Below are 17760 nucleotides of genomic sequence, written 5' to 3' on the forward strand. Positions count from 1 at the left end.
GCCAAGCTGATCTGGTTTTTGTTAGATGAAGTACTGCTGTCAGATTTGGATAAATCAAGAGCTAAATTTTTGTGCTTTTTGATTCTGTTCTTCCCTTGCGTTCACACTTTCCATTTGAAATGTGTCCCAGTGGTTCTGTGATTTCACACTGTCCTTCAATATGCTATTAGGAGTCTGATACTGTTGCCTTCTAAGTGGAGTTCTGCCATGGTCGAAGCTCAAAGGAACCGGGTTTCTGGTTAACTTCCAGCCTGACAGCAAAGACTCTGTGTCTGTCCTTTTAGAAAAACCTGCATTTTGATGTCTTAGGGCTTTCCCAGGGTCTTACAACAAAGCAGTATCATGAGTAAAGATATAAAAATGTCTTACTGAGTAATTCTAAATTCTAGGTGACATCTCTCTATATATTCAAAAAGTGTAAAAATAATTGTCTTTATAAGCAGAAGTTTTCACAGTGCTCATAGGGGCTCTCTGGAATTCAAAGGGATGCAACATCACCTGGGCGGTACTTGTTCCACTTGCTGAGTTCTTTTCATACATGTTAGAATTTGTCATTTGTAGTACCTGCCCTTGGTTTTATTGACCTATCTGTGATTAGAAGCCAGATCTCTCAATATCTTAGGCTCCTTCAAGAGAGAACAATGCAAAAATACCACATGTGAACAGGAATGGAGGGATCATGTTTATTAACCTGATTGACTCATCTTGCCTTCTCTTTGGTGCCTTCACTCACTTTTAGGCCAGTCAATATTTACCCATTCCTTCTGACTAACTCCTCAGTCCTGCCAAAACTTCTAAGACATAAAAGGAACCGGGGAAACAGAAGAATTATGTCTTTAAGGCTCTTAAAATTAGAGAAAAGTCCTGAAATCCTACTAAACCAATGTGACATTGATTTTGACAAAAACTGAAGGGCAAGCTAATGCCTGTAACAAGTTTGCACTGGAAACTTGTGAACTGGCTTAGGAAGGAAATCTCAGGATAAAATATTCCCTGAATTCCTTCTAACAATGTCTTTTAAAAATAATTCTTTACAGGCAGTTGTAGCTTCTTTTCAGAGTGAGAGGTTCACTAATACATACTGAGGTGAAATAATTCAGAGCCTCTGACTGTCTGAAGTTTCTTCAAACTTGACAGTTTTAAACAGGAAGTCAAAAAGAAGAGCAATGTTATGAAGAGAATGGTGGTGTCAAAGGCAAACAATTTTGACTGGCAGGCTGGGATAGGGAAGTTCACACTGAAATCAATAAAGCCCAACCTAGATATTACCTCTCAGAATATAAAAGTAGCTTTAATTTTTGCTTTAGTTTATGTTGTTTTGTTTTTTAAAAATCATTCAAGTTAGTGTACCCCCATAGGTCTGGATGGAGTAGGGTTGGGAGGGCCTCAGTGAAGTGTCCTGCACTTCACCAATGGAAGTGATCAATTATTCCCCAGCTTAGTCAGTTCATTTGCATCAGAATTGGAAAGATTACTACTGTGATGACAAGGTTCAGGCCTGCTGAGTTAAGCTGAGAATACGATGTTATTACTTACATGGATTTAATGATCTTCTTTATCCTTAACACCTTATCTATCTATCTATCTAGTTATCTATCTATCTATCTATCTATCTATGTTTTAAACCACATAATTCTATCATCTGTACTTGCTGACCTCCACTAAGTTAAGGATTAGACCTATTCTCTTAAGAATCCAGTCTGGTCATTCATCATCCAGTACTTTATCTCTTATGACTCACCTTGTTTACTCATTCCACACAGCTAAATATTTTTTACCCCACTGATTAATTCACATTGAAGTTTCTTGCTCTTTGCTGTAATGCATTTTTTGTACAAATGGGATTTTTCTAAGCAGATATATTTTGTCTGCTTTTTTAAAGTGTGTAAGAAAATGTAGAAAGGACTCACCTTTTTTCAGTGAAGATCTCTATGAGGGAATACACTGCAGGTTGGTTAGCCAAATGCAGAATCCTGTGGCTCATGAAAAGGAGTACTTCTCTTCTATGGCCACGATTACAAGCTTTTATAAGGGTTTTTAAATGGAGTATTGGGGAGATTAGTGGGGATAAAGAAATGCTTCAGTGTTCAGAGGATAAGCACAGGTTGTATTGCTTATGTCAAGCTGAGCTAATGCTTGCTTGCTTTTTAATGTTACCCAAACAAGTTTTGTCCAGTCACAAGGTGGACAGAAATACACAGAGTTACACTTGGTGACTCATTCCTGCACTGTCATCACCTCCTTTGGTGCAAGCATTTGGATACCATATGCTCTGATCACACCTGAATTACAACCATGGATAACACAGAGTTGTCTTGGAAAACACAGCAAAATACAGAGTTGTAAAGATATCAGAATCTTTTCTTTAGAAAGAATCAGCACAGAGGGTTAGGGCCAAAATTTTCTAAGTCAAGAAGTTTCCCTGTGTTATCACTGCACCATTGGTGAGCCCAGAGCCCCTTGCTTCACACCCAGGCTGGCAAATAACTGATCTATGTGGACACCCAAAAGCAAAATTCCTTGAGACTGAGTTCAGAATGCCTGTTCTAACTGTTCTGGCCAGCTGTCTGCCTCTGCAAGTGAGCAGGGGTTAAGATCAGCACGAAGCAAAAAGACTTGGAATCATCCTTCAGACCTATTCCAAGAGCAGAACCACTACAATTCCTGACCATGGAGACTGGAGTCCAGCAGGGCCACTCTTCCACAGGCTCTTAGACACTCACTGGTACACTTGCAAGACATCCCAGACAGCTTTTCAGACCCATAAAGCAGATAAAAAAATAAAGCCCATTTGCAAATTTGGAATATACAAAAGGATGGTGTTTCCTGGAAGTGACTGCTGAGTATGAGCTTGAATCATGCCAAGTGCAGTTGTCACAGCCGGATGTTTGCAGCACGTGTCAGCCCTGCCTGAAGGAGAAGGGCAGGGGGAACTTGGTATGCAAATGACTTCTCTGTGGAATTAGTCTGGAGGATATAAATACTGACAGAATCACATCAAACAGTGTCTAATTATTCCCACCAAAGAACAATGGAGTCCTATTATATTCTGGTTTTAATAGCAGGAATTTTAGTTGCTTTTGTATTGCTGGTTTTAATTGCAACTGATCATAATTTCTTCAAGGGAGAGATTCCTCCTGATGTTGACCAGCCAGCAAAGCTCCGCCTTTATCTCCATATGTACACTCTGATGGAAGTTCTGGTGAGTTTATCAAGCTCTGGGATACTGGGATTTTCAAAAAAGGAAACATTTGAGTATGAAGATAAGCATCTAAATACCGCAACTACGTGTGATGGGAAGGACAGAGTAACACAGATTTAAAGGCCAAAGGTCGATTTGGTTTCTGTTACCATATATAAAGCTGCCAGGATGAGGTGAGTTCTTTTAATACTGAGATATCCATTCTTATGCTGCAATTGTCTATTTCTGTAATGAAATTACTGGTCCTGTGAATGACAGGAGGACTGTGGATATAATTTACCTGGAATATTAACCACCCAAATTTCTATGTCTAAATGCACTCTGATTTATGTAAGGCAATTTCCTAAATTCTGAGCTATTTGCAGTAATTTTCTTACCCTTGTTTCTGTTCTTATTCTGCAGTGACTGAATTACAGAGTCCTAGTTAAATATCATAGCATCAGGTAGGTTGGAAGACACCTCCAGAAGTCATCTCATTCAACCTCCTGCCGAAGCAGGTTTAGGCCTGTTATCACTAATTATCTAAGTACCTGTAAGCCAGACTCACTGTGCTGTGGGCTTTGCCATCACAGAAAGGAACAGCTTGCACCCAAAAAGCTTTCAAAGTAGGCAACAGGAGTATATAGGAGCAGCCTAAGCCCTGTCATATCTGGCACGTAACATGTCAAAAGAAAGCCTGCAGGAAAATCAGAGTGATTCCTTTGATGTTTGTATGAAGCTCACCTCAACCCTCTAAACCCCAGTTATACAGAAAGAACACAGGAACTGGGGCCACATCCTGAGAGGTGATTTGGGCCATTACAATGTATTAAAGACTTAGGTGAATTGCTTGAACTCGCACAGCAGCATTCACCAAATGGTTGTCCCTGATTCTCCAGTGGCACTTTTCTGCCTTGTCTGCCATGAAAGACGAGGCTGCTGTCCTTGCATATCTCACACTGCTCTTTGTCTTATGTTATATATAAACTTAATATGACACTAATATTACAACAGGACAATGTTACTAAATTCTCTGATTTCCCTACTTGGTGGGTGAAGAGATTCTTTCAGGTGATACTTTTAACCCATTTTCACAGCTTCTAAGTGAGTGTTAGGGAATAACAGCATACACTGTCTTCACTGATAATGTGTTACCTAAAGTTCAGCATCTTATTTCTGAACAGTTTTAGAAATACATTTCACCACTTGCTGTGCATTGAATCCACTCACCTATTTTTCTTTCAAAAGCCTTTAGGCATCTGCTGGTACTCTGGGTGAATTTCTGGTTTATTTTTTTGCTCAGAGGAGCAGCTCTCACAGTAAGGACTTCACAGGTTTCTTGTTAAGTGCATAATGCTTTTTGTATGACACATGTGACAATTAATTTATCCTGCTCATCCTGATGAATGCTGCTCTTCCTGCGCCACCAAGCTGTGCCACCACTGTGCCAGTGACGTGCCTGTACTGTATGCTCCTGTAAAAACCTCTTTTTCCACAATACAGGACAACCTTTACCTCTTTTCTTGTACCTTACTTGCAATGTCTTAGAAAGCTGCAGCACCAGTAAGTGTGTACCTTCAACCAGAAGGTTCACGAGTGATGCTCTTGCTGCATCTGTCCACATCCCCTGTCATGAAGAGATCAGTGACCATGTCAAATGGAAGAGATGAGAGGAAGCTTCCTGGCTTTTGTTTCAAATTCAGACAGATCTGTACTCAGACTAACTGTGCATATTGCACTGATATGAAGCTTTGATGATAATTACTGTGGTTGGGAAAGCACACTTCAGAGTGACTGACAGAAAGACTGTCTGATGTAGTCCTCATGTCCACGAAGCTCAAATTGAGTGGCTTTTGCTGCTTTTGGTATGTGTTTTTGTAATTATTTTAAAGTAAAAATCTGGTCTCCGTATGATCTTCCACATATAAAGCCAGTTTGTGCCAGGATTTAGGTGTTCCAGCAAACAGTTTTTCAAAGACTGTGTTTCACAAGAAAAGCTGACGTGATCTTTTTCATACGCATGTGCACATTTTAGAACCTGGTTTATGTAATACATTTCACCTACCAACACTGACCACATCTGTCTAGAAATAGTCAAACCTTTGAGGTTTTGAATGTGTTGCTATAGGTTCTGAAGTATTTCCTAATTATTGATTAAGAAGTTTCTCAACAGTACATACCAAATTCCCTCTTCTCCTTCATGACTGTTTCCCCTGAATTTGGAGATGCCTCTGTGACGTCAGGAACTCCTAAGATAAGGCAAGGAAAGAGGATATTTATACAGGATGCTCTGACACCAAGTTTATCATATATACTACTGTCATCTGAAAGCCCTAAATAACCTCAAGGATGTTAGAAAATTCAAATGAGATTAAATGGCAATTCTGCCAAGTTCAAGCATTCCAAAACCACAACTCTGACAGAAGGACTGACTTAAGAGTCATGAGAGCTTTGAGAATTGCTGTTTGGAGAAGATTAGATTAACCCTGTGGTTTCTGCCACCATTGCACTGCGTCTAACAGTAGCTTTCCCCTTTGCCATGACACCTTAAAATGTGCTTTTTCAAATGCAAGGCAAGAACTGTGGCCATTTGTCTCTTAAACTACCCCAAGCACTGCTGGCATTGGTGGCAGAGTGTTATGAAAATGCTCCAGATCACCTCTGGATTCCCATCTTTGTTTCTAACTGATTTCCTCCCTCTTCCATGGCTCACGATGATTTCTTTTATTACTCCTCACCCAACTTGTTTATTGCAGACTGCTGTAGATTACTAGGAAGAAGGAATCTGTGATATAGGTTGAAAAAACAATTTACACAAGCAGAGCTGGTCTTCAGTTTGTAAGGAATTGATACAAAGACTCCTGTGGCTTAGAAAAGAACAACAATGCAATTTACAACTGGCTTGTGATGACTGTCATCATTCCAGAAGAATGAATTGCAGTAGTCCAGAAGGGCATTTAAGTCACCATGTAATAGGAAGGGAAATGTTGTTCTAGCAGAAAATACATCCATTACAACATGTGTTCAAAGGAGGATTTCAGTGTGATCTTTAGACTATCTCAATTATCAGCAGTTGACTAGCCTTGGATAAGTCCATTTAACAAACCTTCTGTTTTCAGAATATTTGGTTTTTTCTCTGACTAAATGTAAAAACTGACTATGGTGTCATTTATGAATAGCCGTGAGATCTTGAAAAAGGCAGTGGTTTCACTAATGGAGGAGGAGATAAGATTCAGAACCATTTTCATCAGTTCTCACTTGAGCCAGCAGCCCCTCAGTCATGATTAGAGACACAAGGATTTTCTTGCAGCTTGTTCTCACTGACCCCATGGCAGGGAGATGACCTGACACCGTTAAGTCACCCAGTCTTGCCCAAAGCCCGGCCTGTGTTTTTTTCCCCCAGTATGATAATCCTGTCATGAGAGGGACATTTTCTTCTCTCCTAACCTTAAATATTTTAAGTGAGGCATCTGAAGTAGATTTTATCGTGGAGATGAACAGACACCTCCAGAGCATGATTTAACATTCCCAGAATTGGAACCATCCCCAAGAAATGCCTCTTTCTATTCACTCATTAGGAAAGGAGCCTCAGGCCTCCCAGCTTCCACACCTGAGCAAATGCCTGTTGTTACTTGTGGTAAATCCAGATCACAGGAACTAGAAGGTATTTATACAAGACATTTAATGGAACAAGTATTACAACATTCTTCCCACAATCATGAAGATGTAAATTTTCATGTTCTTAACAGAAATCCCAAAGACAGGGAATCCTATGGGAATTTGTGAGAATCCTAAAAACTAGCAAATAACCAACCCAATTATGCTAAAGACAGTGTAGGAAAAAGGCCTTTACAAAAGTGGGAAGATTTGTATTCCCTATAGTAATTTCTCATTTTTCCTGCTCTGTCTATCTAGGCAAAGATCTTAAACCACTTGTGTATGATGAAGGAGCACACACTTATCAGGCTGATCACGGATGGTCTCCCAGCATGCTGGGATTCCCAGCTCTCCATTAAGGATCTGCATTTTGATGGGGTACCCATAAGGATTTACCTCCCAAGAAGACCATCTGCAAGCAAACGGAGAGGAGTCGTCTTCATCCATGGAGGATGTGGCATTTTTGGAAGCATCAGTAAGGAACTGAAAGAGAAAATTTATTTATTTATGACTATTTAGCTTTGTTAACTGCCTGGTTTTAAAAACTCCTGACAAAAAAGTGACGGAAGCTTAGTCGGATAGACTGGAGATAGAAAGCACTTAGTGCTTCTTTTTAATTTTTTTAACTGTCTAATCTGCACTTATTTAGTATTTAGATTATTTTTTATAGGATATAGCGCTCTTTCTCGTAGAACCATTAGAATCATAAAAGGGTTTGGGTGGAAGTGACCTCAAATACAATCTGCTTCCACTCCCTACCATGGGCAGGGACACCTTCCACTATCCCAGGTTGCTCCAAGCCCTGTCAAACCTGTCCTTGGACACTCTGAGGCATGGGACAGCCACAGCTTCTCTGGGCAACCTGTGCCAGGGCCTCACCACCCTCATAATAAAAGTGTTCCTTACATGCAAACAAATTTTATCCTCTCTCAGTTTAAAACCACTGCCCATTCTCTAGTAGTAATAATCATGATAATTCCTTCTTTTCCACACAGATCAATGATCTCTCTAAATGTATGAACTACACAGCAAGTCCTGATGACCAAAAGCCTAGATTATGTTTATCCTAAAGAAAATTGGGGTATTCACTATATAGGCAAGGGACCGACAAGCTATTGTGGTAATATGTCATAAAAACATAAGGGACAATATTGACTGGAAGTTTTCTAAGATGTTAATTACATCAACAACATTTGTTCTTCAGGCAGTTATGAAAGAATATGCCGGTACATAGCCAGAAAATCTGATTCAGTGGTTGTGTCTGTTGGGTAAGTGAGATCCAGATCCAGCCAGTGCTAATCCCAGAATTAGAGAACTCTGCTGCTTTCCCCCCGCTTCCCACACGCCCCTGAAATTACATTTTGTTGAATATAAGAAACTGAACTCTAATGCTGTCTTCCCCACACTGCTGTTATGTAGGAGCAAATGTGTGCCATGGAGGCTTAGAGTTATGGGTTTGTTCATTGTACATCACTAGCACCACAGAAATCATTACCTTTGTTTGATAATAAGAAGTTATAAGCCAAATATCAGATTTTAATATTTGAGGAGAATATTTAAAATCATCTGGGGTGACTTTTAAAGAGTAAATAATGAGTCTAAAATGTAGTCTTTTTTAAAACCAGCATGACCACTGCTTCCTATAAAGATATTTTAATTATGGAAAATATGTGATAGTATAAAGAAACCTTAATTTCTAATAAATCCTTCCATGAAAATTTTATTATTAAGGGATTTTATTCAATTGGGAGGAATTGGTTTTGAGAAGGAAAGGGAGGAAAAATTGTTCTGGCTTGCTTCAGCATGTAAAAACTTTAAACCAGATATAATTAATGATGTAATTAATTTTGGTTTGAGGGGGTTTTTGCATGGCATGTATTTCAGATGAGACACTCAATGTGTAACACCAGCTGCCTTTTCTACCTCTCAGGTATCATTTAGCCCCTGAGCACAAGTATCCAGCCCAGACTCTGGAATGTCTCACTGCTACCGAGCACTTCCTGAAGACCGCAGAGACCTACGGGGTGGATCCCGCTCGGATTATTGTTTGTGGGGACAGTGTAGGGGGCACATTCACTGCCAGTGTTTGCCAAGTGCTAGGGCAGAGGACAGATATCCCAAAGCTCCGTGCCCAGGTGCTGATCTATCCATTTCTCCAGGCACTGAACTTCAATCTGCCATCTCACCAGAAAAACGCTGCCGTTGGCTTCCTGACCCGGGAGCGCACAGTCCATTTTATTCTCAAATACCTGAATAAGGATTGCTCCCTGAAGGAACCAATTCTGGCTGGTTCTCATGTTCCTGAGAATATAAATTTGAAATATAGGAAATGGATAAATCCAGATCTTATTCCAGATGTGTTTAAGCTGGGCTATAAACCCCCACTCCCCGCTTTGTTTTTACCTCAAGTCCATGAAGAAGTGCAAGAAATGTTTGAGCCCTGGTTCTCACCGCTGCTGGCAGAGGATGCTGTTATCTGTGGCCTCCCTGACACCTGTATTGTCACCTGTGAGCACGATGTGCTCAGGGATGAAGGGCTCTTGTACAAGAAACGCTTAGAGGACAACAACGTACACGTGACCTGGCACCACGTGGAAAAAGGCTTTCACAGTGCACTGGGATTTTTTGGATATGGTATTTTCTCTTTCCCATCATCAAGTACAATGATGAAACATGCTGTAGACTTTATAAAAGGCTATTAAAGAATTTTCTTGCATACAGTGCCCTAGTATTTAGAAAGAGTGTGATTGAATTAAATTATTCAATTAACTATTTACTAGCTTTACTAGTCCATTAGAATCAAGGCAAGAACTTATGATATTAGCATGGTCTGCTGAATTCTGACTTTTACTTGCTATTACTTAGGAATGTGATGTTTGGAGGTTTTTTGTAAGCTTGCTTTGGTGCTCTCTTCTGGCATTATAAGAATTTTTGTTCTCTTCATATGTTAAAGAATAAAAACTCATCATAACAAAAAACATTCTAAATGTGTAAGTAAAAAACACATACAATGTGTGAGTAATTAGCCCTATGCACTTGCATGCCTACGCAGTGCCCCCAAAACCAGCAGGGCAATACCTCTGGAGAGTGCAGAATCCTTCCCTACTTCAGGAATGAGTAGTGATCACTATCACAGTGTCTGTACAGACAAGCAATAGTTTTGCATTTATGTTTAAATTCTGAAGGAAGGAATTTGTCATACTTACCAACCTGATTTTAAAGGGAAATGGGGTCAGGTAGGTTGGTACAGCGCACACGCTGTACGAGATGGGTACCAGGAGGTACCAGAGATTGCAACAGAGAGGAAGTGAGGGAGAACTGCTCAAAAGTAACTGAATATCCTCTATATTATATTCTATAAGTTCCTTTCTGAGCAGCATTTGATTATATTCAGCTTACCTGGCTTTTGGAGAGAAAGGATGTAAATAGCATGGAACCTGCCAAATAATTTCTGTGGATATCCAAAGCCAAAGAAAAATCTGAGCTCAATAGTTATCTTGCTGTAATTGTTACATTGTTTATTAGGAGAGGTCCACTCTTGCTAAACACAGATGCCAAAGATAATTGCCATTGCATAGCAAAATAGCTGGGCATGCAACGCCTAGGAATTGTAAAATGTTTAACTGTTGTGCAACCACCTCGCCTTTGTAACATCCATGCACACATGACTGTGGAAAGAGGTTAATACGTGTCCACTCTCTGCCAGACAAACTGTGAGTAGGAAGAAGACAATGGGCTGAATGTTCCATGTTGTCACCATGTTAATGAATGCTGGTGACAGGTGAACTGGTTCACATCTCTGCAACAAGTCACTACTTGAGGGTTCTCATTCTCCAGTCCCTCTCAGCAAAATGAAATTACATTTCTTCATGCTCTGTTGACACAACAGAGAGTTTGTTTCATTTTTCCTGTTGCAGGCATAGCAATTTGCTCTTCAAGCAAAGAAATGCTTCCAGGGGTAAATAATGTGATAGTTCCAAATGTTTTACTCTTTGAGGACTTCAGGATCTGCCTTGGTTACGAAGACAAAGGTTGGGTTACCATCCCACACGTTGGTAGCTGAAGCTGGGCCAGCAGAGTCTGTATCTGCTATAAAAACGATGCAAAAAGTTGAATGATATTGGAGAAGCTGGAGAAGTTTGGCAAGTGCCAGAACTAAGGAGGTCTGTACAATTCCACCTTGTATTTTGTAAGTTATGAGATGGTCACAAACGATCTCATGCTATTTTACACACAGTTTAGTGCAGCATTATACTCCTTGTCAGTTCAGCTACCCAATACTTGTTTTTTCTCTTTCATCGGTCTCTGAAATTGACTCATGGCTCAATGTCCAAATTTGACACTGATCTATTCCTGAGATTTTTTTCCATGGTTCTTTATCCATTGGTCTTTAATTTACTTAAAATAATAACGAATTTAGCTTTATAATATGTCAGCAGCATTATTAATTCTCTTGAACACAAGTTTTAATGGTGGGCTATAACCACTGAGTGCAGATGGGTAAGGAGAGAACATCAAGTGCTGAAATAATGTATTCTTTGTTTAATCATGACTCCCAGATTTTCTAAACTTTAAGAAATCACATGATCTGTCTGTCTCCATGGAACTTCCTGTACTTTATTTTAATTAATTTAATTAATTACAGATTTGCTATGTGCCTTGCATTGCTAAGATAGAATGTTTGAAGACATTCTAATAGTCCCCAAAGCATGGCATTTTAAAGTACAGATTTTTTAAAAAATCAAGTACAAAACATGAGAGTCAATGCTGCCTACAGAATTATGGACACCAAAGTCATTCCTCAAGGAATTTTGTAGCCAGAGAGTGAGGACTGACAAGCCCAGCTCCCGTTCAAGTTCAGGCTTCCAGCACCAGATGGCTCTCATGCTCTGCAGAACCCAAAAGGAGCTCCTTGGGTCATGCAGCACTTTTCTCTGGAATGTTTCCCAGTATCCCAGTACAGGCTTCCTCTTCCAGTTACAGAGTTCTGTTGCCAGCTAATCAGCACCATGATCCAGAGGCAGGGAATGTTTTACATCTGTAGAGATGTAAAGACCTGGCTCGGTCTTTCCCCTTGTATGTGCATCCATATCACAGGAAAAGAACAAGGAATGACAAGGTTTCAGGTCCAGACATGAAGCTTTTCACTGGAAATTAATAAGAAAGGGAGTCCCTGGTGTAGGAGAAAAATAGGGCTTTGGCCTGGTCTATCCCCTGCACTATCTCACAGGAGCAGAGAGAAGGTCAAACAATTATCAGAAGCTAGAGAGAGCATTTATTTTAAAGATTATTTAGGGAATGGTTTTCTGCATCCTGGGCCTCAAGCTTGTGAATTGATGAGACTAAGCTTACAAAGCAGTAAGTACTACTCTGTACCTGCAGTGCTCAAAGAGAAAAAACACATTATTACTTCAGAAACCAACTAGTTTGTTTCCAGCATCCAGTCTTTGTGTGGAGCTCCTGGGGGCACTGTGATGTCCAGACTTTGTCGATGTGCCCAAATGAGTCCAAGAGCTACCAGCGGCTGGTGAACTGGCACCAAAAAGATCAACACAGAAGGACAATAGGTGCTAAGAACTGCAGTACAAAGGATCTGTCACAGGTGTCAAGAGCCTTCTTAGGTCCCCAGAGGGGCCAAATCTGGTAGGTGTACTTAGACCACACTTCACCCACTGGGACAGCAGAGTTTAGTATATGCCAATTAATTACTTTCACTATTAAACTGAAGAAGGGAGCTGCAATGGCGTTTCATTCAACACTGTTTCCCAATGTTCTTGTCTGTAAGAAAGCTGAACCCTCTGTGCACCTTTGTCCTGATTAATTCACCACTGCTATTTCCCAAGAGTGTCCCAATCCCTAGGCAATGTGCCTTTCACCAAAATCCCTTATCGACATGGGCATCAAATGCCATTATCCAGAAGGATAAACAAAAAGGAATCTGATTTTACACTTGGCATATGAATAACCTTCTGGCAAGGGAGGGAGAGGCACAGGGACATTGGGAAATGAAAATCCACAAAGATTTGTTTGATAAAATGAAGAAACAGTTTGGGCAAAGAGAGCAGAACATGGAATCAGCTGCTTTTTAGAAAGTGTAACACCAGACTCAAAAATGAAGCTCCATCCTGCTTACTCTGAACAGTTTCTGAAGTCAGGTATCAAGCCTGAGCCATTTCTTATGGTCATAGTCCACGACTATGCATACTGAAACCCTGGGGTTCTCTGTCTTTAGTTTCATTTTATGATACAATTCAAGGTCAGCTCATCCCTTATTATTATTTAAGAAAAAAATTTACACACTTATTTTACCCACACTGTGATTTTTCAGAAAGAGAATCTGTTACCTTCACATTTTGAGCAGACTGCTAAAAACACGCTGTTCTCAAAGGCGACATCACATGAACTGTGCTTTACATAATTTTTTTGCTTCAGTTTAAATCTTATCACTAATTATTTGCGTATGGAAAAATATGTTAGCTCCAGAGGAAGATCCTAAAGCTCACTAGGTGAGTGAGTGAAGAGTGGGTGTTGGAATCCTGGAAACTTAGAATTTGGGGTTTTGGTGTATAGTGGTACATGTGAGTCAAGATGGAGGATTTGGGGTGTTGTCTAAGTCCTTCTTCTTCACCTTCTTCTTCCTTCTTCTTCATGGGTTTGGGTGGTTTTCTGTAATTGGGTGAAAAAGTCCGCATTGCAGGCCTTGGATGGTCATTATTGGGTCAAAAGTATAAATAATATAGGTGTCACCTCGTTACTGGGGGATTATCACTTAAATAACCTTGGGAAGAGTTAGAAGCGCTCCATTTTACCTTCATTTTCTAAGAACTCACTGTGTGTGAGCCTGTAAATACTGAATATAGATAACACATAATGAACATTCCAAGTCCGAACTCAAGCTTGGTATTTCCTGAGTATTATTCATCCTGACCTTGGCAGAGAAGAAAAGAAGTCAAAACCTTTACAAGTAGGCTGCTGATGTCTAGTCAGTGCTACTAGCCCTGAAACCATGAAGTTGAAGTCTAGTTTTCATCAGTTGGAATCGTATTTCTACCTGCAATGACATCTGTACATAATATCTTCCTGGAAGACAGAGACTGCAGCACTGCCAGGCTCAACCAAGAGGTAGATAAAAAAACAAACAAAATACAAGGAAACACAGCAGCTGGTGCAAGAGGAGAGCCATTGAGTAGGATGAGGCTAGAACAGCTTTCAGACCAGGCTGCAGCTGCCTCTGGCTCCACTGGACTCAAAGGTGCAATGGCAGCAGCATCCAAAATCTGCCATCACAGGTGATAAAACATGTTTGTGACACTGAGCCTTGATTTCAAGAAAAGTCTGAAAAAGTAAGGCATGGAGGCACAACAAAGCAAGAATCTAAGCACCTTGGAAGATAATTACCAAGAAATACGGTGTGGGAACTCACAAATAATAAAGGCTTGCCTGTATTCAAAAAACAGAGAGACAGAACAAGTTTTTGTCTTCTTGTAAACTGACACTACAATGATCCATCAAGTCATGGTTCTGCTGTGATGGGCACAGCCTTGTGCGTGCAAATGTGAAAACCACTTATGCAAGCCTCTCCCACAATTAATTGTTACTGTCTAATTGTATGGTTGAGTTACCACATGTCTTCAGCGTCCTATCGGCATTTTTAAAAGCTGGATTATGAGCTATGACGAGAACAGCTAATCCTGTGCTTTTACCTTCAGAAATCCAAAAGTCTGAAAAAGTGGGAGGAGGCCACAGCTTGTTTCTTCTTGGGCTCCTACCAACACAGCAAGATGGAACTTCTCCTGGCCATTTTTCTTGCAGTTTTGACTGGTATTGTGGCAATTGCTTTTTATTACGAACACCCCAAAGCAGAAATTCCTCATGGAATCAGTGAGCGCCAAAAGCTTTATGCTCTTCATTACTCCATGAACTTTTGTCTTGGTCTGGTAAGTAAAACTTAATTCAAGCTGACGTTTTTAATTCTGTTTCTGCTAGAGGGTTAATGGTTTGGTGATGTTTTTTAGAATCAATGTTTAAATAAATTGCAAATATGCAACTGGACTGATTAGGTGATGGAAGCAGATTCCTTCAGCTGTGCTGCACATAACAGACTCCCCTGTTTGCTATACAGCACCAAAGGCAATATTTTTGAAAGATAAAATTGGGCAGACTGTGCAATTCCCAGGTTTTTTTCTGATGGCCTGTGTTTTAGCTTTTCATGCCTGCTGCCTCAAGGCAGTGCTGGAAGGCTTAGAAGGTGATTTGCCCTAAGTATGTGGAATTTCTGCTCTGTGTAACGCTGTGCTTGTACAGAGTGAGCAGCTAAATGATGTTTGTGATCTCAGCTCTCTCCTGCAACCCTGTCACTCTCCTCCTGAGCCATCTGAAGACAGCTGCCACATTCATCATCATTTGCCTTTCAATATGCCTGAACAATTTTCTTTTTTGAGACAGTACACATAATATCTAAAGTGACTTTCTGTGTCATTGTTTTGGCACATTTTTGATCCTTCCTCACTTTTCATCCTTGTTTCTTTTCAAAACTAAAACATGACATGCACTTGTCTTTCTGTTTCATCAAACATCCTGTCCTGAATTAACTGTTGCCTCAGTCATTTTAAAACCCCTTCTGTGATACCTAAACTAAGCTTCTTTTAGTTGTTTAAATTATGAAAAAACCCTATTCAGTCTCTTCGGCTTATGCATTACATTTCACTTCAATTCTATGTTCTAATGTTGCTAATCCTTCCTTTCTTTCCCTGCGCCATTGCTTACTAAATTTTGTTTGAAGTCAGTGAGCTCCCAAAAAGGTGACTCACCATGTCTCTGGTGCCACACCCGGGCCTCAACTCTGCTTTGACAACAAACCAGTAAAATAGGAGAGGAATTGAAGTCAAAGTTCATTTTCTTACAAGTATTACACAGTATATAAACATCCATATTTTCTAAACACTGTGTAATTACTCTTTTTCCATCAAAGTTTTATTTTTGTGTAATTCATTTGTTAAAAGTGAAACTGCAGGATTTAGAAATTTAGTGGTGATTTATGTATCCATTTTGTATCCTTTCTGCTGGCCAGTGAGAGGCCAGGCACAAACACTGTCACACACTGCCTGAAAAGAGCAGAGAGATAAGGACATTAATGAAAGGCTAACCCAAAATTTAAATGCAAGTGGAGTTCAAGTCATGTAGCAACTCTGCTATGGCTGTTGGGCAAACTACTTATGCCAAATTCTTTCAAGAGGTGACAATCCATGAAGTCAAAACTGCAAGGAAAATTAAAGTTTACAAATATATCCAGTGTTCAGCTGGGACAAAAGGCAACACCAAACACTGTGGTTGATAAGGTCTCCTAGGAGTCCTTTTAGCATTTTCAAGACAAAGATGTTCTCCATATTCCATACAGATATAGCTAATTGCAGGTTTGACCTTTACTGTTGCAAAAGTACTAGTGTGAGGAAATAAAGTACCAGAGGGAAATTGAAGAACAAATAAGTAAAGTTGTTTTCCCACGGACATGGACCAGGAGTTCTATAGCAGGAAATGATATGCGACTGTAACTTTTCCCTAAGACAATCCTTCCTGTGTATGGGATCAGCTCTTCAGATAGCCTAAAATGGGATACCTACACCAAATTTAACAGGATCACATTACTGAGCCACATGAGGTCTATGAAATATGAGATGAAAACTACAAGGGCAGGTTTTTAAGATCTATGTAGTGCAGACCTTTATATGTATAATTCTCCTTGAAATGCACAGGCATGAATAACAGCAGCACAACAAATTGAATTACTCATTAGAGATGTCTGCTGTGGAGGTAGTGCAAAATTGAATCCAATATAGTGCAAATGCAGTGATACTGCCTCATATTTTTCATCTTGAGCAGGAATAGACTAGAGCAGGCTACAAGTGAAACAGCTTAAAGCCAAGCAGATGGAATGAAGTAGATAAGCTCAGAGTGACATAAGAACCTTAGCCCGAGCTTTTAAGTAAGAATCAGTGAGTTGTGAGAAGACCAAGCCAGGGTTCAAAGCTATTCCTGGTCAGGAGGACAGCTGTGGTAGATGCTATGGATTTTTTTTTTCCTTGAAGTTTAAAAACAATGTGAGTTTGGGAAATAGAAGTATTGGCTATGTTTCTTCATCCAAAGCTAAAGTTTAAAATACTGTAACTACTCTCTCCTTATTTTGTTCAGGCACATGGCTACTGAAACACCTGACAAGGTGAAGTATTTGACACCTTTTATCTACTATAATAGTTTGATTATTTTCCTACTGAATTGACCACGGAGTTTAAAATTTTTCATTATCAATCTCCAGGTTAGATAGAAATTTGCACTAATTTGTGGTTTCTTCTATCACCAGGCAACATTTTTGGAAAAAGTAGGTATCATCTCAGAGGTCCAGCTCCTCAGGGTTATAATGGAGACAATACCACCATTAAAAGATAGCAGTCTTCTTATCAAGGACTTAAGGTTTGAAAGGGTTAAAGTGAGAATTTACCAGCCAAAAACATCAAACAATAGCCAAAGAAGGGGAATCCTTTATTTTCATGGAGGAGTTGGCCGGCTTGGAAGTATCCGTAAGTAATATAAATGAGCTATAACTACATGCAGCGTCCAGAATGGGTCAGGGAAGGGACCACAGTGGGCAATCTGCTCCCACCCCTCTCCTCCAGCAGGGCCATCCCACAGCACAGAGCACAGGATTGTGTCCAGACAGCTCTGGAATATCCCCAGTGAGGGAGTGTTGCCATATTATGTGAGCTTTTGTGAGACGTTTACAGTTCAGTAGCTGAGTTTGTACTGGTTTGTACTATAAACAATTGTGTTTTCCACATTCCTCTCTGATGAGAGTCAACTGATTGACTTTTAGTCTGGCCAGTGGGATGGAGAGGTGGTAACCTTGTTCTCCAATCCCATGTCATTGT

The 17760-nt window shown here is 40.1% G+C and overlaps 2 protein-coding genes across 2 annotated transcripts in view; one reads left to right on the plus strand and one right to left on the minus strand.

Moving 5' to 3' along the window:
- The window catches only part of DHRS3 (dehydrogenase/reductase 3), a 64233-nt gene that overhangs the window by 32795 nt on the left and 13678 nt on the right, over window positions 1-17760 (minus strand). The window contains exons 2-3 of the mRNA XM_040084498.1: window positions 7235-7321; window positions 5362-5430 (exon numbers count right to left, since the gene is read on the minus strand). The gene's annotated coding sequence lies outside the window, so the exon portion shown is untranslated. The remainder of the gene's footprint in view (window positions 1-5361; window positions 5431-7234; window positions 7322-17760) is intronic.
- LOC120762444 (arylacetamide deacetylase-like 4) lies at window positions 3032-9540 on the plus strand. Its single transcript, XM_040084867.1, has 4 exons — window positions 3032-3202; window positions 7097-7313; window positions 8043-8106; window positions 8769-9540. The coding sequence occupies exons 1-4, from the start codon at window positions 3032-3034 to the stop codon at window positions 9538-9540; spliced, it is 1224 nt and encodes a 407-aa protein (XP_039940801.1).

This window comes from Hirundo rustica, chromosome 22 (genome assembly GCF_015227805.2).
Source record: "Hirundo rustica isolate bHirRus1 chromosome 22, bHirRus1.pri.v3, whole genome shotgun sequence".
Lineage (NCBI taxonomy): Eukaryota > Metazoa > Chordata > Aves > Passeriformes > Hirundinidae > Hirundo > Hirundo rustica.